The following is a 21,884-nucleotide window of genomic DNA, read 5'->3' on the forward strand; positions in this document are numbered from 1 at the left end:
TATAATTATTCCACAGCAAAATGAATGACATACTTCAAGGCTGTATGGAGTGTATCATTCATTTTGCTGTAGAGTAATTATACACCCTGTGTGTCTCTGTATGCATAGGTAGGCATAGGTAGGTGTGCTTGCACACAGGATCAGCTATTGATCTTTCTAATGGCATTTTTATTCTCTCTCTGTGTGTATTGTTGTGATTTATTCTTCATGGCTAGCTGGCTCAATGCAGTAATCAAAGGCGTTATTAAACTTCTTGCACGATAAAGGGGAACGAAAGCAATAGGTTCTCTCTCCACCTTTGTCCTCACTCAGAAAATATTTTGGTCCAAGGGGGTGCTCTGGGTTCTTTTTCTGTGCTTGAAAAGAATAATGTTGCCTCATTAAAGCATTCAATCTCCTCACACGTTTCAAAGGGAGCCTGGCAGACTCCATGGCAGTGCCTGTTTTTTTTAATTGTTTTTAAAACAATATTCCTCAGGTGCTGGGTTAACTTAGGGGTCAGGGGCCCCCAACCTTTTGGGGCTGGGGGATTAAATTTAGAATTTGGAAGTGTGTGGTGGGCAGTCTCTCAAAATGACATTCCAGGAAGGGGTGCAGCAGAAGGAAGATTGGCCCATTCATAAAAAGCTGTAACGAGACATCATTAAAGCCGAAAGCTTCCTGCTACCCTCTCTAATTCCTACCCCTCCCCCCTCATGTAGGCTTCTCCCTTGTTTTTATTTGTTCTTTCTCTGGGAAGGTGGGCACCCTTCCAAGAGAATCCCGGGTGCAATTACCTTCCATTTTTTATTTCCCAAGCAACCCCTTGAAGCACACAAGCACTTCTGCAATTAAAAGCTCTGCTGGAAGCTTCATCATGTTTGATTTAAACATTGTTTAAAAATAAGAAACCAGGTGAGTCAAGGGATCTGGCAGGTGCTGGTTGGAGAATTCTGGGCCAATGAGTGTTCCTAGGACCCTGTTTGGGATCTATGTAGGCCTTGGGCTTACGTAGAGCAGTGCTTTTCAATTTTAGTAGAGCAGTGCTTTTCAATTTTAGTCATTTTAAGATGTTTGAACTTCAACTCCCAGAATTCCCCAGCCAGCTTAACAATGTGTTACTAAGTTAACAACCACAATGATTCACTTAACAACTGTGGGAAGAAAGGTTGTAAAAGGGGGCAAAAATCACTTAACTGTCTTGCTTAGTCACATTCATTTTCGGCTCAATTTTGGCCATAAATCAAGGCCTATCTGTAGTGTTCTTCTCTTGATCCCAACACCATTCAAGGGCAATACAAAGTGTGTAAATCTGGTAGTATCTGATACCAGATAAAATAAAACTAGAGAGCCCATTTCGTCTCAGTTAGTTTTCTGCCTATTGAAGGATGGGTAGATATAATTTCTACTCCGTGATGAGAAAAAGTTCTTTGAAGAGTCCTCCGTCCTCTATGAGCTTCGTTGTTTCCTTGCAGATATTTCATTACCCAACAAGTCATCGTGCTAATAAGGAGTGGGGTTTGCTCTCAATTTATATTCTGTGGCTTGCCCTGTCAGTGTTGGTGGGGATGGTCTCCGCGGTTCTTTGCTTGAGCTGCTTACTGTTAGAATCAGACTAACGATCAAGAAGTAAACAATATCCCAATCAACAATATGTCAAGCAAGCTAACAGTAAATAGCTCAGGCAAAGAACTTCTAAGACTTCTCCTTCCAACACTGACAGGGCAAGCTACTAGAACAGTGATGGTGAACCTATGGCACGCGTGCCAGAGGCGGCACTCAGAGCCCTCTCTGTTGGCACGGGTGCCACCGCCGCCAGCAGCAGGTCCATCAGGCTGCCACTGCCACCTGGAGCAGGAGCCCCGCCCAGCACAAAGGAGGCAAATTGGCTGACTAGCAAGCTCGAGTAGAGGTGGTAGACAGAGGTCACCAACCATTGTCGATTGGTGGACTGGAAGAAAAAGGAGGGGGAAGCATTTTGCATGCGCGCATGTGCATGCACGCTCTGCAAATGGGGTGGGGCTAGTGCCTGCGTGATACTCACTAGCCCTGCCCCCATTCTTGCATTGTGCAGCACCTTGTATCTGCACCCTGTGGCGTGGCGGCAGACATTTTTGCGCCTTGCAGCATGGTGGCCCATTTTTGCGCCCCCGGTTTTTGCGTGTCAGAGGCGGCACTCAGAGGCGCCCCTCTGCCTCCCCGAGGGCACCATAATGCTAATGCGGCCCTGGAACTTTGCGATAAATAAGTGGGTTTTGGGTTGCGGTTTGGGCACTCGGTCTCTAAAAAGTTCACCAACACTGTACTAGAATATAAATTGAGAGCAAACCCCATTCTTTACTAGCACTGATGATGTTACCTAGCTGGGTAATGAAACATCTGCAAGAAAACAATCAAGCTCAGCATCAAGGGCCCCTCATTTCAACTTGAGCTACACATATTCTCCTTTATTGAAAAGTTTTTTTGCTTTTCTCCTGTCTCCACCTCACCATCAGGTTTGCAGTGCTGACTGACTTGTGGTGAATAGCAGGACCTGGCAAAGTGAAGCCATATTCTACTGCTATTTATCAAAAGCAAACGAACTCAACCAGGAAGCAGGAAAGGAAACATACTTTGGAACTAACTGATGTATGATAAGTATTTAAACACATAATGCTAGAACTTAAAAAAAAAAGGTTAATCATATTTATTGCTTTGTTCTTCCCAACACCCGCCCAGTAACAGCTTAATGATGCCCTGTTCAGATAAGAGCTCATGGCCAATGGCCCATCTTCTTGACCTTAAATTGGCCTTTCTTCATAAGTGAAGTTATAAGAGCAGATCTTTATACAAAATGAGACTGATCTACTCTTTAAATGCCTCATCCTCAAATGACATCAGAACTATGTCAGCCTCCCAAGTAGACCAGACAGGAAACACAACAAGATGAACTAATTCAACTTTATTATAAGAATATGAACAGAAACTTGCAAGCCCAAAAATATAAATCTCCCGCTGTCTCTTTTTATCACCTGGTTATTTATGGTGGATCCTTTTAAAGGTTCTTTCTTGCCCATTATTCATTTGTGGGCTCCTCTCCCTTTTAGCCAATCATTTCCTGGGTAGCATCTCTTCCTTCCATTTTCCAAGGTCATTCTCATACTCCATTACAAACTAATAGCTGTCTTCACAGTTATAGGTAGAATCTGAACATTCTGGCAGGGAGCCTGGTATAAGATAAGTATGGGAAGCCAAAAAATGACTGTGTTCTCTGGGGCTCAGCAGATAACAGGTGTGGGATTAGCAGGATAGGAAAAAGCAGCTTGCCTGCAAGAACCATCAGAGTCATTTGGCATGAGTAATTGCATTTTAGGATGTCAGTACATACTGTATATACATCTTTTTAATATTCCCCACTTTAAGAAAACCACATACAGCACTACCTTGGTACTCATCCTTAATTGGTTCCGGAAGGTATGATGAGTACTAAACAGGACAAGTACCAAACAAACCATGTGACTAACCACGTGACCTTTTGTTCTGACTGGGAAGGATTTCCTATCTGTCCCTTTTCCTATGTCAGCAATCTTCCCCTCTGCAACTGTCCCCTGCTTCCTTTTGCAGTGACCTTCCCAGCATGGTGGACTTCCTGTCCACCCTCTGCAGCTGACCTCCACTTCCTTTTGCAGCGCATCGAGTACCAAACAAACAATGAGTACTGGGACAACGTTTTTTGTGTTAGAATGCATCAAGTACCAAATTCAATGAGTTTTGAAGCAATCAAGTACCGAGTTACCACTCTATTGACAAATGGACTATGCCAGACCTTTTCCTCTCTTCAGTGAGTTCCTATTCTAATTAGAAAGCAGTGTGAAAGTTTAGGGGACTTCCAGGGATTACAAGGTTTGCTGATATTCTGAAAGTGAGAAAGCCCAAGACTTTTATCAGTTTGGCTGTTAGTGAGCCTTGGCACATGCAGTTTCCAAATCAGCAGCTTTAAAATTGTGATAATTGTAGAATCGTATATAAGTTATTCTTAGAACAACTTGGGAAGTGTTGGATATTAGAATATATGGTAGCCACATATGGGTTACCATATGGTTTAATATTAGGGATAAAGTTTGGCTTTATCCATAATATTAAACCATAGGTCGTTGACTCAGAGTTGGCTCCATTCACACAACATATTGAACCAGAAGTCATGATTTTCAAACTATTCTGGTTTCCTCACCTTAAGGAAAATGTAATTGGTATGTACAGGGAGCCGGTGAAGCTAGACGCTTTCTAATAAGGGTCTATTAAGCAACCATGAACAGGCTAAGAGGAAGAGGAGGAGGGCGAGCACCGGTGTCCAAATACATCTCAGAGTCACTCAGGGCATTGGTGACCATGCCAGCCAGCTCACCCTCATATCCTGTAATCCAGTGTTCGTTATATTTTGGGATGCTTCCTCAGTGCTCTAAAATAGCGATGAACTCTCCCTTTTGTCATGTTAATGTATTTGTAGGGTTCTCCAACTTATTCAGAGCTTATGCATAGCTGGAAGTGTCTCCCTCCTCCCAAAATGCAGATTCTTCTCTGCCCAAATGGTTTGGAAGCTGAAATCCCCCTCCTCTGTTTTTCTCTTCACTGTGTATCCTTTTTCACCTCTCTTCTTGTCTCATTTCAGTTGTTTAATTGCTTTTCCTGGCATGCCTTCATTCCTTGCATACCGTACGGCGCTGGCAGGAAAGGGCAGAGTGTAGCACGCAACAACTTTAATGAGAACTGTGAGCAGTTCCTAAAAAAACTCAGAGCAGAGCATTGGCATTATATGCAGAGATTACCGGTTCGATTCCTGGCACTTCTAGGTAGGGCCTTGAAAGACACTGATCTGAAACCCTACCATACACCGACTAGGTTTGCACATAGCAATCAGTGATCAGTTTGGTTTTAGCTTAGCCAGACGGGGGAATTTACTTACATCGGCTTAATGTTTTCTGTGAATGCAGCTAGTGAGGATGACATCAAGTGAATGGCCTGATTAATTGCCCATATTCTTCTTCTTCACCTTTGTTGAAAAGAGCAACTCAAAGAAAAGAGCTAATTGCTGTGTTCATGCACTGCAATAAGTTATTTTATTGCTTTAATCATGGTGCATTGAATACATCCAGTGGCCGGGCTCAAGCAGACTGCAACCATGTGCATCCGTTTATACATCGCGATGCCTGGATTTATACACTGCACTAGTCCATAGACAAGGAACTGCATTGTGGTTTGGTGCAGGATATGAATTCAGCCAAGAGTCTGCTGATTTGATCCCCAGGGTGACTGTTTTTTCAGTCCATTCCTTTATAGAAGGACCAGGGTTGGCTCCTTCTGTGATGACTATGAGGCCAAAAGCTTGTTAATAATTTTTTATTGTTTTCATGTACTGTTAGCTGCCTAGAGTTGGATTTGCAACATGTGTGGCCCTATAAATGGATTAATATATAAATAAATAAAAATAAGAGCTGGTAAGTTTAGCAGCCATGGGATGCAGTACTAGGATAGGATAGGATAGGATAGGATAGGATAGAATAGAATAGAATAGAATAGAATAGAATAGAATAGAATAGAATAGAATAGAATCTTGGAGGTCTTCTAGTCCAGCCCCCTGCTCAAGCAGGAGAACCTATACTGTGTCAGATTTTTCTTCTTAAAAATTTCCAATGATGGAGTGCCCACGATTTCTGGGAGTAAGCTGTTCCACTGGTTGATTGTCCTCACTGTCAGGAAGTTTCTCCTTAATTCCAGGTTGCTTCTCTCTTTGATCAGTTTTCAACCATTGTTTCTCATCCTTCCATCTGGTGCTTTGGTGAACAACATGACCCCCTCTACCTTGTGGCAGCCCCTCAGATACTGGAACACCGTTATCATATCTCCCCTATTTCTTCTATTTCATCATCTAATGATGCAAAGGCATGAACTGCTTCTCATTCTGAAAAATCAGCGACTTTTAATTTGTTATACTGTAAAGTTGAGAGAACGTGGAGCAGAATTTGAACTTCAGGATTGCTGTAGATATGATTTGAATCCTTGAATTTGCAATGCTTGGCTTCCTACTTTATTAACAGCTTTTTTAGTATTGTATCTGCAGTGACAATCTCAACAGAGCTATTACGTTCTTGAACCTCTGTCTGCAAGCCTTCTGGTGGGAATATCATCTGGAGAAGTCTGACAGTCACCCTGTTAAGCTCCCGTCTGTGCAGATTTGATTTTTAGCATCTCCATCTTAAATTATTTTATATCAGATCGCAGACTTTGCTTGAAATTACAAGCAGGACACTGTTAACCTGGGAAAGAATCCTGACTTGAGAATACTGCATTTCCAGTGACTAAATTAAGTGGGTGTCTTGGTTTCCTCTTCCGGTGGAAATGCTTTGTTTTACGATTGAGTAAATAGCTCAAGGAAAAGTTAATCCTGACCTATTTGGGCTTATTCATTAATCCTGGAAAACAAGAGGGCTGTGAGTTTTTGGCAGGATACAACCCCGGTTCTTCAAACTCTTCGGTTTCAGCCTTGTCTAGACTTTGAACCTTTCCAGAAATTCAGTTCTGTATACACCTGCCAATATAAATACTTTAATAATGAATTCACTAAAAGCAAATAACCTGTATTCTAAATAACAGACCCAGGAGCCTGAAGAACAGCATTATTGATCAGTTTAAGAAATGTTTAATATGTTTCTTTGTTCAAATATGGAAGAAATTCCTGTTTTCTTCTTTGAACAAATGTTTCTAAATCTAAGAAACAGATGAAGTTATGTTCATGATAGTGCTAATTATATTTAAAAGACAGGCAGTCCTTAATTTACAACCATTCATTTAGTGACCGCTCAAAGTTACAATGGCACTGAGCAAAGTGATTTATGACTGTTTTTTAAACTTACGACTATTGCAGCATCCCCGTGGTCACATGATCAAAATTTGAGTGCTTGGCAACTGGCATAAATTTATGACAGTCACTTTGTCCCGGGGTCATGTGATCACCACTTGTAACCTTCCCAGCCAGCTTCTGACCAACAAACTCAACGGGAGTTGAGTTTAATAACTCAATAGCCTCATGGTTTACTCTACAATTGCAGTTATTTGCTTAACAACTGTGGCAAAAAGCTCATAAAATGGGACCAAACTCAATTCATAGCTGCCTTGCTTAGCAGTGGAAATTTGGGGCTCAACTGCAGTCATAAGTCGAGAAGTAAAGTTTGTTTCCTTATTTTGCAAGTTCAGCCATGCGGGATGAACAGTTAAAGTCTGTGGATATATTCTAATCCAGTGTTTGGAGAAGGATTTTTTTATGAGGAGTCCTCAGCACTCTCTGAGTCTGGTTGTTTTCTTGCAGGCATCTCATTACCCAAACTAGGCAACGTCATCAGATGCACTGATGACGTTACCTAGTTTGGCAATGAAACGTTTGCAAGAAAGGACCCCACATTTCAAACCTGAGCTACAAATATTCTTCTTGATAAGCATTTTTTAATCTGGAAAGCCTTTGGCAATAAACATTGCCTGAAAGGCACTGCCACTTTAGAGGGCTCCTTTTTCTGGTTTTGATTATATATTGGTACCTGTCCTCCTACGAAAGGGGTTGCTTCAAAGAATTCCAGCAGAATACGTTTGAGTTCCTTCAATGTTCTCCTTGCAACAATCCCTGTCTCTCCCCCTCCTTAAGAGCAGACTAGTGGAAAGAGCAAAACACATTCTCTCTCTCTCTCTCTCTCTCTCTTTCTCTCATACACACACACACACACACACACACACACACACACACACACACACACACACACCACATGCCCCAACTATACTATTGACCTCAATGCATACTTCCTCTGTAATGTGTATCCGTTTTGTGTTGCTGTAATTGTCATAGGGTTTCCTAAAGAGCTCTGGGCAATGTGTTCGGAACAAGCTGAAAATCTTCCCAACACTCCCTTACTTGATCTGTGGAGTTGTTTTTAGAAATTCATTTGTCACATAAAACGAGCTCTTTTGGTCTGCACTTGTGCCCTGTGTGGATCATCACTTAACAAAAACTGCTGTGCGTTGCACATGACATAATACAACCTGATACCCTGGTCTCCAGGGACATTTGAATGTAGCTCGATTCCTCTAGGTCTGTGCAGTATAAAATGTTCTTTTAGATTTACAGGGATTGGCTTTCTTTGCATGGGCAGGATTGAGAGAGGACAGTCCTGTTTTAGTATAGGTATTAATGAGTTTCATGGGCCTGTTCACTTGCCATGGATCAAATTGTATTTATGCTGTTGAAATGCACTTCCAGGTTGATGCAAGAAGTTGAAAGAGTTGCATGAAGATACACCCAAAAGCAGAACTTAAACCAATCAACCTAGTTAAACATGTTTAAAACAGCTTTGCAAACAAGTCACTAAAACGTGTTGATTTCCTGACAACTTTCTGCAGAAATTCTGTATGATTCTATCTTGCCATGGGAGACCAAGTATTTATTTAAGCCTGGGGTGTCCAACTTAGCAAATTTAAGACTCCCAGAATTCCCCAGCTGACCTCCAGAATTCCTCTCAATAATGAAGGATGCTGGGAACTGTTGATGAAGCTCATCAGCATCTGGACGCCCCATTTCAGCACTGAGTGAAATACAGGTAGTCCTTAAGTTACAACCACAACTGAGCCTAAGGTTTCCATTGTTAAACATTTGTTAAGTGAGTTTTGCCCCATTTTATGACCTTGTCACAGTTGTTAAGTAAATCACTGTGGTTGTTAAGTTAGTAACAGGTTGTTAAGTGAATTTGGCTTCCCAATTGACTTCTCCTGTCAGAAGGCTGCAAAAGGGGATCATACGATCCCAGGACACTGCAGGTGTCGTAAATACGTGGCAGTTGCCAAGCGCCTAAATTTTGATCCCATGATTACAGTCATGCACACGTTGAAAGTGCAAAAAACAGTCATAGGTCACTTTTTTCAGTGCTGTTGTAACTTTGAATGATCACTAAACAAATAGTTGTAAGATGAGGACTATCTGTACTAAGTACAGTATTCAGGACTAAATCAGATTTGCTTTGATAAAATTAAGACATTCCATGCATTGTGTCCTTGGGACCTTGATTACATCCACAATTTGGGCAAAGTAAAAATATTGCTTATCTGTAGAGTCTCAAAATTTAAATCAGAGATGGCCAACCTATGGACTGAATACAGCCCCTTCATTTGGAACCCCATATATTTTCCTATGACCTATTGCTGAAAATTGACAATGCAATTTCCTCCTGTTTTCAGGCTTAAAAAAACAGTAAGCAAGTCTTCATAAAGGTTTTGCACACTTAAAAATCCTTTGCAATCTTCCAATTGATGGGAAAAAAATGGTCCCAACATTGTCCATAAGCCTCTTAAGTTCTCCACAAACTTCAAGACAGGCTGTATCTCTGATTTTGTAACATTGGCTTTTAAAGTTGGGTTGAACAGTGAGGCACTAAATACTCCCTATTTTGGAATTGCAGGATTATGTGTATCTATGTACTTCTAAAAGTCTGTTTATCTGTTTATAACCTTCAATTATCCTAAACCAGTGGTTCTCAACCTTTTTAATGCCGCGACCCCCAACCGGTCGTACGTTGAGGACTACTCAACCGGTTGTAAGTCGAGGACTACTCAAGTGGTGCAGCACCGTTTGCAGAATGGGACTTTTGGCAGGCTCAGCAGGGCAGAGACAGCCTGGACAATTCCTATTGGCATTGAAAGCCAATAGAATTAGACTCTATTCAAGAGAGTCTATTCTATTGGCTTTCAAAAACCAATAGAATAAAAGGGAGTAGCACAGCTAAGGAAAAGGGGGAAAAAATGGCGGACTGTGTTGTTTGGCGATCCCCGTGAAATGGTCGTTCGACCCCAAATGGGGTCCCGACCCACAGGTTGAGAACCCCTGGCCTAAACAGCACTAGGGCAACCATTTTTGAATCAACCTACATCAGTTGGGTTAATTTAAAGACTGCGTCCAAAATCCAGGACCCAAGACTGCTGTGGGACTGATGTTTGGCAAGGTTGGAGCCATTTCAACATCACCATGCTGCCATACCACTGCAGTCAGCCACAATGATATGATCATCATTTCCAATGCTCCGTGCTGGCTTCCCACAAGGAAAGTCAGTGGGGAAGCCCACAGGAAATGAAAAGTCATTCCTCAGTGGCTTTTTGCCTGCCCGTGTTTTTGTTTTTGTTTCTATTTCTCTGTTAGGTAAGGAAATTTTTCTGAAACCATGTTCCAATGAATCGCAGGATGTCTAATGTTTATTAGGAGCTTAATTTTCCCTCCTCCTTTTTCTACAGAAGAACAGGGGTGTTGCTTTTTAAAAAAAATATATATATCTACAGTGCAACTTCAGAGTTATAGACGAGTCTAAAGGGAAAACTACCTATTATGGTTTACTAAACCATAATTCCAGGGAGATAGCTTATTAGCAGCACACAGCACCAAGAGGTAAGCCTGCTCATGCCAACATAGAGCTAATTGCACAAAAGTGTGTGGTTTTTGCTTCAGAACAAAACAACTGGAAATTTCCCTTACATTTCTAAAAGTGATTTTTATATATAATTTTTTTCTTTAAAAAATTATTAAAGAAGTTTTCAGCAGAATGAAACCAGTACAAATTTCAAATTGAAGAAAAGCATAGAGAAAAGTATTAAGAAACTGAAAAAGGAATAAAGCAAGACTAGAAAAGAAAAAGGAAAAAGTAATGAAGAAGTGACTTCCAATCTTAACAGCAGTTATAAATACATTTACATTTTACACGGTCCCTAAGGTTACTTCATAATTTCCTTCTTTCCCTTTCTTATCATCAAATCCATCAATCACTAGTTCCTTTTTTCCTTGTTTCAGGAAAAAGTCCATATGGTGATTCCAGGCGTTAATGTAGTTTTTGATCTTTTTTTAACCAAACAATTTTTCCATCTCTGCTAGTTCTGCCATCTTCATCAACCATTCCTCCATTGTGAGTATTTTAGAGTCTTCCCATTTTTACCACAGACAGTTATCTTGTAGCAGTGATTGTAAAGTGGCACCTTGTTACTGAACTGCTTCAAAACTCATCAAATTTGGCACACGACGCATTTTGACGTGAAAATGTTGTCCTAGTACTCAGCGTTTGTTCAGTGCTTGATGTGCTGTGATAGGAAGAGGGGCTCGGCTGTGGAGAATGAACAGGAAGTCGGCCATGTTGAGACGGTCTCTGCAAAAGGAAGTGGGGTACAGCCACAGGAGGCAGACAGGAAGTCAGCCATGCTGAGAAGGTTGCTGACATAGGAAAAGGGACAGACAGAAAGTTATTCCCGGCTGAAACAAAGGGTCACATGATAAGTCATGGGGTTTGTTTGGGACTCGTCCTTTTTAGTACTCATTGCACCTCTTAGAACCAATTAACGGCATGTATCGAGGTAGCACTGAATATAAAAATAATCTCCTAAGGTTTATGTATAATTTTTGTAATACAGAAATTAACAGCTAATTGTCTCAAATTTCACTTCCCATTGAATAAAGCCCTTGACTTACAACTATTTGTTTAATGACTGTTCAAAGTTACGACACTGAAAAAGTGACTTATGACCAGTTCTCACACATCATCATCATCATCATCATCATCATAATAGTAATAATAATAATAAAGTTGGAAGGGATCTTGGAGGTCATCTAGTCCAACCCCCTGCTCAGGTAGGAAACCCTATAGACTGGCTGTCCAGTCTCTTCTTAAAAACTTCCAGTGTTGGAGCATTCATTGCTTCTGGAGCAGTGTTAGTTGTTCTAACTGTCAGGAAGTTTCTCCTTAGTTATAGGTTGCTTCTTTCTTTGGTTAGTTTCCATCTGTTGCTTCTTGTCCTGCCTTCAGGCGCCTTGGAAAAAAGCTTGACTCCCTCTTCTTTGTGGCAGCCCCTGAGATATTGGAACACTGCTATCATGTCCCCCCTCGTCCTTCTCTTCATTAGACTAGATATACCCAATTCCAGCAACCGTTCCTTATATGTTTTAGCCTCCAGTCCCCTAATCATCTTTGTTGCTCTTCTCTGTACTCTTTCTAGAGTCTCAACATCTTTTTTACATTGCGGTGACCAAAACTGGATGCAGAATTCCAAGTGTGGCCTTACCAAGGCATTGTAAAATGGTATTAACACTTCATGTGATCTTGATTCTGACCACTGCAGCATCCCCACAGTCACATGATCAAACTTCGGTTGCTTGGCAATGGTTGCAGCATCCTGGCATCCTGGATTGTCCTTTGCAACCTTCCTAGGGAGCTTCTGAGAAGCAAAATCAGTAGGGGAAACCAGATTCACTTAGCAGTCACAGGATTCACTTAACAACTGTAATGATTTGCTTAACAACCATGGCAAAATGGGGCGGACTCACATAACAACTGTTTTGCTTAGCAACAGGGAGTCTGGGCTCAATTGTGATTGTAAGTCGAGGACTACCTGTATGTAATTATTATTTGACAGGATAATTAGAGGAGCAACCGATTAAACACTTGGAAAACTCTACATTCATATTAACTGTATTTAATTAATTTCATTTCATTTGAATCACATTTCAATAAATCAGATTTAGCTTTCAAGTTAGCTCCACCCTTGGCTGAAGTTCAATCCTGTTTCTTGGCTTGTAAACAGGGCACCCAGCACTTTGAGAAAATTCCACTTCCCGTCTTTGGAATTGCAGTCTTCTGGAGTTCCTTCTTTTCTCTTTACGTGCACAAGGGCTTGATGAGAAACCTGCAGGAACATCAATGAGGGCAAAGTTTCAGCTTCTGCAGAGATTGCACTTTAAAAAGCTCAGGTTAATTGAGTATAAATTAGGATAAGGAAAAACAAGAACCCCACTCCACAGAGAGGGTAGGTTGAAGAATGATGGTCAGAATTTAGATGTGGATGTTAAACAAGATTTGGTGCTGTTGAAGGAAAGGTGAAACTAGCAGCTTCTTGCCTGTGGCTTTGGAATTGTTGTGAATATATTGCTTTCCTGCTCTCTTGAGGATATAAATGTGTAACTTGATTTTATTTAAGCCTTATAACCTTTTATTCTAACAACATGGGACAGAGGAAAGACTTGCATTGAGGTGACAGGATATGAGAACTGGGTTAAAATCCCGTTTGCTTTTCTGTTCGTTAGTGCCTGATTTCCTGGGTGTGGGTCTCTCCGTGTTGGTAGATCAAACTCTCCTCTTGCAAAGGATTTCTGTGATTGCATTCTCTCTGGACCACCTGCCTGCAGCAATGATCTCTTGCTGGAACATTCTTGGGATGACTTACAATATTTAACTCTTTTAAGTAGCAAAGTAGAATCTTGCCCAGAATTGTCTATAGGTTGAATCATGGTAACTGGGCTTTTTTCTTTTGTTGATTTGAGATGTTTTGTAGCCTGTCCAAGCAGTTTCTTCAGCTTGAAGAAGTTGGTTAGGGCAGTGTTCCTCAACCTTTGCAACTTTAAGATGTGTGGACTTGTGGACTTCAACTCCCAGAGTGGCTGAGAGGAAGGAATTCTGGGAGTTGAAATCCACACATCTTAAAGTTGCCAAGCTTGAGAAACACTGGGTTAGGGAAATCTGAGTAGGCAGAGAGCTGTTGGAATGTGCCAACTCCTAAAATTCTTAGGGGTATTCCCACACCAACTTTAGGGCTCTTCCTCAAAATGCGTGGCAATATGTTGATGAAGATTCTCAGTCATCCAGGTAGAATTGTATATAGGTTGAATCATGGCAACTGGACTTATTTTTTGTTGGTTTGGGACGTTTTGCTGCCCATCCAAGCTGCTGCTTCAGTCTAAGCAAGTTATTAGGAGAACCTGAGTAGGCAGAGAGTCTACCTAAGAAACACCCCTAAGAATTTTAGGAGTTGGCACATTCCAACGACTCTCTGCCTACTCAGATTCCTAACCAATTTGTTCAGACTGAAGCAGCAGCTTGGATGGGCAACAAAATGTCTCAAACCAACAAAAAATAAGTTCATGTTGTCATAACTCAACCTACAGACAATTCTACCTGGATGACTGAAATCTTCATCAATATCTTGCCCAGAATGTTATCTACTGGGCAAGTAACACATTTAATGTTTCTCTCCCCCCCCCCCCAGCCTTTCATCATGTGATCCAAACTGGTCTTTGGGCTGGCTTAAGAGGAAACCCAGTGAGAATGTCAAAGAATTGGGACAGCTTTGCTGGCTGAGGAATTCTGGGAGTTGAAGTCCACAAGTCTTAAAGTTGCCAAGGTTGAGAACCCCTGGTTTAGAAACTCACCTGCAAACATTGAAGCTGCCTTTTGCATTTAACTGACGTTGGTTGTTTTTTTTTCTCTCTTGAAGCAGGTTCAGAATAAGGAAAAGGTCATGTTGAAATAGCAAACATCCTAATGCCACAGAATCTCCCTCCCCTCCCCACAACTCTTCACGGCTGAAAATATACTTCCTGCCCTTCCCTTGAACTGGCATGACTGTCCGTTACTATTACTCTGGGATAGGTTTCAGGCTGTAAAACTGAGTTACAGTTGAAAGGAGATGAGCATGCGGGACTATTGTTCAGGATGCCTGCAAACCATGTCTTCTTTCAGGATCTTCCATTCCATGCATGTGCAATCTCCTTCCTTCCTTCCTTCCTTCCTTCCTGTCTCTGTCTCTGTCTTCTTTTCTCTCTCTCTCTCTCTCTCTCTCTCTCTCTCTCTCTCTCTCTCTCTCTCTCTCTCACATGCACAGACACTTCAGAGATACTTCCTGAATACTTTTCACAAGTTGTCAGTTGACATTCTAAGCCCATTAAGCACGTACTTGTTTAATGGATAGAGAATGTTGGGTGACAACTCACTGATCTATTTTGAGGGTAGCTCTCTCCTTCCCTTCAATGTTTGCAATGCTTCTAGAAACATTAGGGTTCCCCTACCTTTCCCTCTGATTAGTGAGTGTTGCTACTTTCGTGACTGCATCACTAGAATGAATTCGGTATGAGTATTTTGGATTAGAATAGGATTAGGAGTTTTTAGAAGAGCTCATCCACTCTGATTCAGTATGAAGATGGGCATATCCCTGATAGGGAGAAATCCTCAGAGCAGCAAGTCAGGCAGCTTGAGTAGTGGGCAAGCTCTATTACAGGAAGTCCTGGACTTAACAACCATTCGTTTAGCAGCTGTTCCAAGTTATGTCACTGAAAAAAATGACTTATGACCGGTCTTCACACTTACAATTGTCACATTATCCCTATGGTCATATGATCAAAATTTGGATGCTTGGCAGCTGGCATGTATTTACAAGAGTTGCAACATCCCTGGGTCATGTGATCTCCATTTGTGACCTTTCCAGCTGGCTTCTGATAATCAAAGTCAAGGGGAGAAGCTGGATTCACTTTTAACAACCATGTAATTCACTTAACAATTGTGTTTCTTAGCAATGGAAATTCTGCTCCCAATTGTGGTTGTATGTCAAGGACTATTTGTATGAAGACAGAATGACGTATCTGTTTTTCTTATCTAATTTTTGGCTGTGCAGTTCTGCACAATGGACAGGGGCTACGATCCTCCACTGGAGCTCTGCCTAGGCAAGACGCAGTGGCTGCATTCATATGTAGCAATGAACCAAACTGTTTAACTTAGTTAATTAGATTGGGAATTAGCATTGTGCTGATGTATATAGCCTACTCTTGAAATAACTGTTAAAGAAGCCAGGGAGAATTAGCTCAGTGCAAACTCGGGCTAATGGTTGTTTTTTTTACTCAAACAAGCTAGAATTCATAATATTTTTATTGCTTTAAGAATCATAACTTGCTGCAGCTTAGTCAGCAATAATTTTAGATTTGAAAGGTAGATGAAATTTTTCTTGGTCATTTATGTTTTGTTTTCCTGCTCACACATAGCAAGGACTTTTGTGTGATGCCATGGTGCTCGTTCTTATTTTAATTCGGCACATCAGATTTGGGGCTTATAGTTGTCCAATTTCTCTAAAGTTGGCAGTTCAAACCAGTGACAGGTAAAACATGTTATTTCTACATAAAGAACTTGAACTATGGATGTTTTCTTTAGGCTTGAAACCAAAAAAGAATTGGGTACTTCAGAGAGTTTGTTTTTTTCTTAATGCTAAGCCCTTTGCTAATGGATGCTTGGCTCTTCTGCTTTGCAGAATGGACAGGCAGCTCCAGAGGAGAGAAAAGAGGCTTTGCCAAAGGTAAGACTCCAGATGTAAAAAAATAATAATAATTCTGCTCTTTATAGCACGATATTTCCTGCTTAATACAATTGGCCTGGGTTTGCTTCCCTGGTAAGGTTAAATCAAATGTACCATCCATACTTTTTTTCTAGTGTTTATGGTTTTAATAGATACCTGTATTATATTGCTTTATTAATGATGTTGTTTTAATTGGTGGTTGGGAGCTACCCAGATTTCAATATAAGGGGTGACTATATAAATATTTTAAATAAATATATTTTGGAGGTCCTGTTTCCATCAGCAGATGAGAAAAGGACAAAGTAGTTTCATTATCAGGATGGGGGTGAAAGTTTCCTAAACTTTGGTTTAAACTGGGGTCTTCAAACTTGGCCCTTTTATGACTTGTGGATTTCAACTCCCAGAATTCCTCAGCAAGGCACACTGGCTGAGGAATTCTGGGAGTTGAAGTCTACAAGTCATAAAAGGGCCAAGTTTAAAGACCCCTAGTTTAAAAGATGCTATTTTTTTTCAATCTCGAGTGGAGGAAAGCAAAAATAATCCTCTGTGCACCAAAAGATCCTATTTCCTCTTGTATACAGGGTAGTCCTCAGCATACAACAGTTCATTTAGTGACCATTCAAAGTTATAATGGCACTGAAAAAAGTGACTTATGACCATTTTTCACACTTAGAACCTTTGCAGCATCCCCATGATCAAGCGATCAAAATTCAGATACTGGGCAACTGGTCCATACTTATGACCGTTGCTGTGTCCCAAGGTCATGTGATCACTTTTTGCAACCTTTGGACAAGCCAAATCAAGATGGAAGCCAGATTCACTTAATAACCGTGTTACTAACTTATCAGTTGCAGTAATTTACTTAACAATTCTGGCAAGAAACATTGTAAAATGGGGCAAAACTTACTTAACAAATGTCTCTCTTACCAAGAGAAACTTTGGGCTCAATTGTGGTCGTAAATCAAGAACTACCCGTACCTTGATGTAGTCAAAATGGTTCTAAACCCACAGCACAAATTTTTATACCAACAGGTATAAAAATACAAAAATGTGAAAAAATCCCTCATCACAACTACCATAAAATACCAATCCAAGACAGACATAGCATGCTGGATGAGCCCAGAATGCTGATCAATTTTTGGTAGAGAATTAAAAAAAAAAAAAAAATCCAGAGAAAGGTATTTTGTGGTATTTTGTTACTAGTTCACTGCTTGGGATTTGCTGAGAATATGGCACTTTTCATACAATATTAGTACAGGGAGTCCTCGACTTACGATCACAGTTGGAACCAGAATTTTCAATGCTAAACAAGACGGTTGTTAGTCATGCCAAGTGTTTTTGCCACGGTTGTTCAGCGAATCACATGCTCGTTAAGCAAATCTGGCTTCCCATTGACATTGCTTGTCAGAAGCCAGGTGGGAAGGTCTCAAATGACACCACATGACCCCAGGACACTGCAGAGGTCATAAACATATGCTGGTTGCCAAGTGCCTGAATTTTGACCACATGACTAAAGGGAAGCTGCAGTAGTTGTAAGGGCCAGAATTGTAACTTTGAACAGTTGCTAAACAAATGGTTGTAAGTTAAGGATTACCTAGACAGTGTTTCTCAATCTTAGAAACTTTTAGATGGGTGAACTTCAACTCCCAGAACTCCCCAGCCAGTATGAATTCTGGGAATTGAAATCCACACATCTTAAAGTTGCCAAAGTTGAGAAACACGGCTGTGGTACATAAACTATGGTATTTGGCCTTTTTTTTTCTGCAGCAGCTGTGCTGAGCCCCAGGTCAGTTTTCCATTAGGAATTGTTGCTAACATCTGTCTGTCTTTTCTGTAACTCTTCTCCTCTTCCACATCAGTATTGCCGGGATTATTAGAAATAGCCTTTTCTTTTCAGTGATTAAATTCTATAGTTTTTGGATGTTGCAAGATTCCAGTGGCCTGTACAAATACTTTTCATTTCCCCTGTAAAGGTTGCTTCACCCCTAAGAAAATGGTAGGATCAACTGTGCTTCTGATCTACAGAGAGAAACAGAGGCAGCTTATCTTGCTGTATGTCAGAGCAAGGATGATCAATGAGATTTTGGAGATTAGAGTGAGGACACCCTGGGGAGGAGTTTTATGAAATTAGATTTAGAATTAGAATAACAAGAGTTGGAAGGGATCTTGGAGGTCTTCTAGTCCAACCTCCTGTTCAGGCAGGAAACCCTATACCATTTCAGAGAAATGGTTGTCTCATTCAAGTCTGCTTTTTTTACCTAGGTGGTATGTGTAAAAGGAAAAAAAACACTTCCCTGGGACATCCTTGGATTATAGTAGTATAGTTAAAATACCAATTGTTTAATGAAAGTTGAACAGTGACTATATTCTACATTTATTCTATGATATATTCTACATTTATTTTCCTCAACCATTCACACAGGATGATAGTCTTCTCCTCAGGACTTTTTTTTGGGGGGGGGTGTAAGTTTTTTGGGTGAGGCTTCAGTTGCACGGTGTGGACTGTCACCTTGATTTTTTTGATCCCCTACCTAACAAGTCCCTTCCATCCCTCCATGAAGCCTTAGACCAGGGTTCACCAACTTTGATCACTTTAAGACTTATGGGAGTTTGAGTCCACATGTCTTAAAGTGGCCAAGGTTGGAGACCCCTGTCTTAGACTTAGACAATTGCTGCTAAACAGAGGAAGAGTAGCAAGTTATACCAGGCATCAACTTCAAGGCCTTTTTAAAAATTATTCATTTAATTCTGCTTACCTTTTTTAAATGCAGCGAACAAAAATGATGCTTTTAAAAAATGGCCATACATCTTTTGGATGAGCACACTAACATCCAAATCTGCCTTTTATTGGGATAAAGTGCCTGAGTCTCTCTGAAACTGCAGCCAAAGCATAAATCTGCTGACAGAAGAGCAAGAAGTTTCAAGCAACTTGATCTCTGGCTGTTACTCGATAGATGTTGTAATGTTGGTTGCTTTGAAAGAAAAAAAGAACATTTTATGAAATCATGAGCCATTTAGAAGGCCGCCCTGGAGACCCCAGGTTTGATCTTGCTACTTTGGTGATTGGGAGTATAACTTGCCTTTTGCTTCCTTCATATAGCATTTCTTGTTGGTTAACTAGCATTCCTAGGAGTCTCCAAAAATCTACTCAAACTAAGGTGACCAACTTTTTTACAGTGAAAAGGAGGACACAAATAAATTGAAGAAAAAATATCATAAATAAAAGAAACATTCATTGCAACAATAATACAGACAACTTGCATGTGCAAAGTTTGCCAGCCGGGTGTTTTGGCGCGCTCACCAGCAATTCCTATTGGCTTTCAAAAGCCAATAGCGGGAGTAGCACAGCTCATGCAAAAGTTGAAAAAAAAAACCATCAAAAAAGGGTGCCGGAACGCCTAACTGAGCATTCTATGAGAACAAAAAAGCCCTGCAGATTAGTCTTCAAATATCGAAAAGGAGGACATGTAGGAGGACACTTTTCGAGGGACGACAGAACTTACAAAAGGAGGACTGTCCTCCCTAAAGGAGGACGGTTGGTCACCTTACTCAAACTTTATTGTTGCAGATTATAATAACAACACTGGGAAAGCCTAGCAGAGATTCCCCTTCTCCCTTCTTATGCTAAGGAGAATCAGTGTGGGATAATCTTGAGCATTCCTTCACCTTCTCCTCTCTTTCAGACTTAAGTTCATGTTTACAAAATAATCATTGAATTCCTTCTGCAAGATCATCTCCACATTCCCATACACAGAGAGGAGGATTTCTTAAAAAACAAAGTTCCAGGCTAAGTTGCCTTGCCTGGGCCGTTTCTGAATTTCACAAGGAACAGCTTATTCCAAATACAGGCCTTTTTAGATACTGAGATTTCAACTCCCAAAATCAAGGAGCACAGCTATTGATTCTCCTATCTGGGAATTCTGATAGCATGAACACACTTAATAGGTGCTGCAGCAAAATCTGGCACAGCTTCTGAGAAATAACACAGTCAATAATTTTTCAGAATGCAATTACCACTCAGTAGATGTATGATCAAGTATAAAATATAGCATTTGCTATGTATTTCCTGAGAATACAAGACAAATATGTTGTAATTTCTAAAAGGTGTCTGAATAGCTCTTTGCTTGGGGGTAAAAACAGCATTGCAGATGCATGTTCTAAGAGCAGCCATTTTCTAAAAGATCCAGTTTCCTTTCTTGCAAACTTTTCTTCACTTCTCTGCATCAGTTTTCTCCTTGAGGGCAAGGAGCTGGCCCTCAAAGAGAAAAGTTCGGAACTGGGAGCGGACGCCTTGGATCTTTATCCAAAGCACCTACTCCCAGTTGTCATTCATTTGATGCTGTGCTTGTTCTTCCTCTTCACAATCTGCTCAGAGATCCAGTTAATCAATTTCATAAACTTCATAATGCAATAGACATCTCCCTGGCTTTATTTTCCTGGCATGATTAAGTCAGTTATACTTCGGGAGCAGAATTCCCCAAACTAAATGGATAATACTGCAATTCTGTAATATACTAGATGCTAGTATATAGAAGCTATGGCTGCCAGAAAGAGCCATCATGAAAGAAACCCCTTTTTAGGTAAAACGACCACTTTAAACATGCATTGTGTGTTCCATGAGTGAGACAGTTATCGCAATGATGGGATGTCAGAGCTAAATAAATTTGCTTCAAAAGGGAGAAGGATGCAAAGCTGCTGCAACAAGATTTATTAGGTACCCCCCTGGATTTCTAGTTCTTAATTTCACTACTAGAAAATGGGAGCCTCTCTATCCTGTATTATCTTTTCTTTGTTTTGGGCGGGTACGTTTATATCGGTGTTGAGTCCTGATGACTACTTGGACAAGTCCTTACAGTTTTCAGGGCAAGATTTTGAAGATGGCCACTGCCTCTTTGTTCAGGCTGAGAGGGAGTGACTAGTCCAAGGACACTGAGTTGGCTTTGTGCCTCAGGCAAGGCTAGAACTTTGCAGTTTCTAGCCTGGTGCCTTAGCCACTTCCCCAAACTGCATCTCACCTTCGTTATCTATGGAAGTGCTAATATGCTTAGTGATGGCTGCTCCATATATATTTTGTTTATGATTTGACTGCACTATTGGGCCAGGGTTTATGGCATGTTAGTTTTCAAGTCTGTAGCAAAGCTGCCTATGACCTTGCTTGGGAATGTGTCCGGTCAGCCCAGAGAAAAATGTTTTCTAAGCCACCGTCATCAAGCTTTGATGAAGCCCACCTGGAGACACAGAAGTTGGACACTTGCTATGCTATTTAAACTGAAAACCAGTGTCCAGAACCAGATTCACTCAACACACGAAGCCAGCCACTGATCACAAGCACAGTGGTTGGAATAACGTGATATCCTAAGCTGTTTTCTTTCCTACAGCTCTCATTATGGCTTAGAGCAGTGGTTCTCAACCTGTGGGTTGGGACCCCATTTGGGGTCGAACGACCATTTCACGGGGGTCGCCAAACAAGGCTGTCTGCCATTTTTCCCCCCTTTTCTTTGGCCACGCCCCTGGCACCCGGTGATGTATAAGTGGTTGGGGGTCACCACAACATGGGGAACTGTATTATGGGGTCACGGCATTAGAAAGGTTGAGAACCACTGGCTTAGAAAGACAGGACAGTTGTAGAAGAGACAGTTGTCATTTTATTGCATGTGTATACAGTATACATCATTCCCTGTGTATACATTCCTCCATCACTGGGGAAGTCAAGGTGGTTTCCATGGAAGTGTCCTAATTTCATCATC

The 21,884-nt window shown here is 41.0% G+C and overlaps 1 protein-coding gene across 2 annotated transcripts in view; it reads left to right on the forward strand.

Annotated features, from left to right (window-relative positions):
* Positions 1-21,884, forward strand: part of RPS6KA1 (ribosomal protein S6 kinase A1) — a 95,593-nt gene that overhangs the window by 2,626 nt on the left and 71,083 nt on the right. Inside the window, exon 2 of one of the 2 annotated variants that reach the window (XM_039334209.1) lies at positions 16,093-16,137. The exons of the other annotated variant lie outside the window; for it this stretch is intronic. Within the exon in view, the coding sequence (XP_039190143.1) occupies positions 16,093-16,137 (45 nt within the window). The remainder of the gene's footprint in view (positions 1-16,092; positions 16,138-21,884) is intronic. 2 annotated transcript variants of the gene reach the window in all.

Source organism: Crotalus tigris, unplaced genomic scaffold, assembly GCF_016545835.1.
Source record: "Crotalus tigris isolate CLP2741 ecotype Arizona unplaced genomic scaffold, ASM1654583v1 scf7180000017628.32516253702:7417878, whole genome shotgun sequence".
In the NCBI taxonomy this organism is placed as follows: domain Eukaryota; kingdom Metazoa; phylum Chordata; class Lepidosauria; order Squamata; family Viperidae; genus Crotalus; species Crotalus tigris.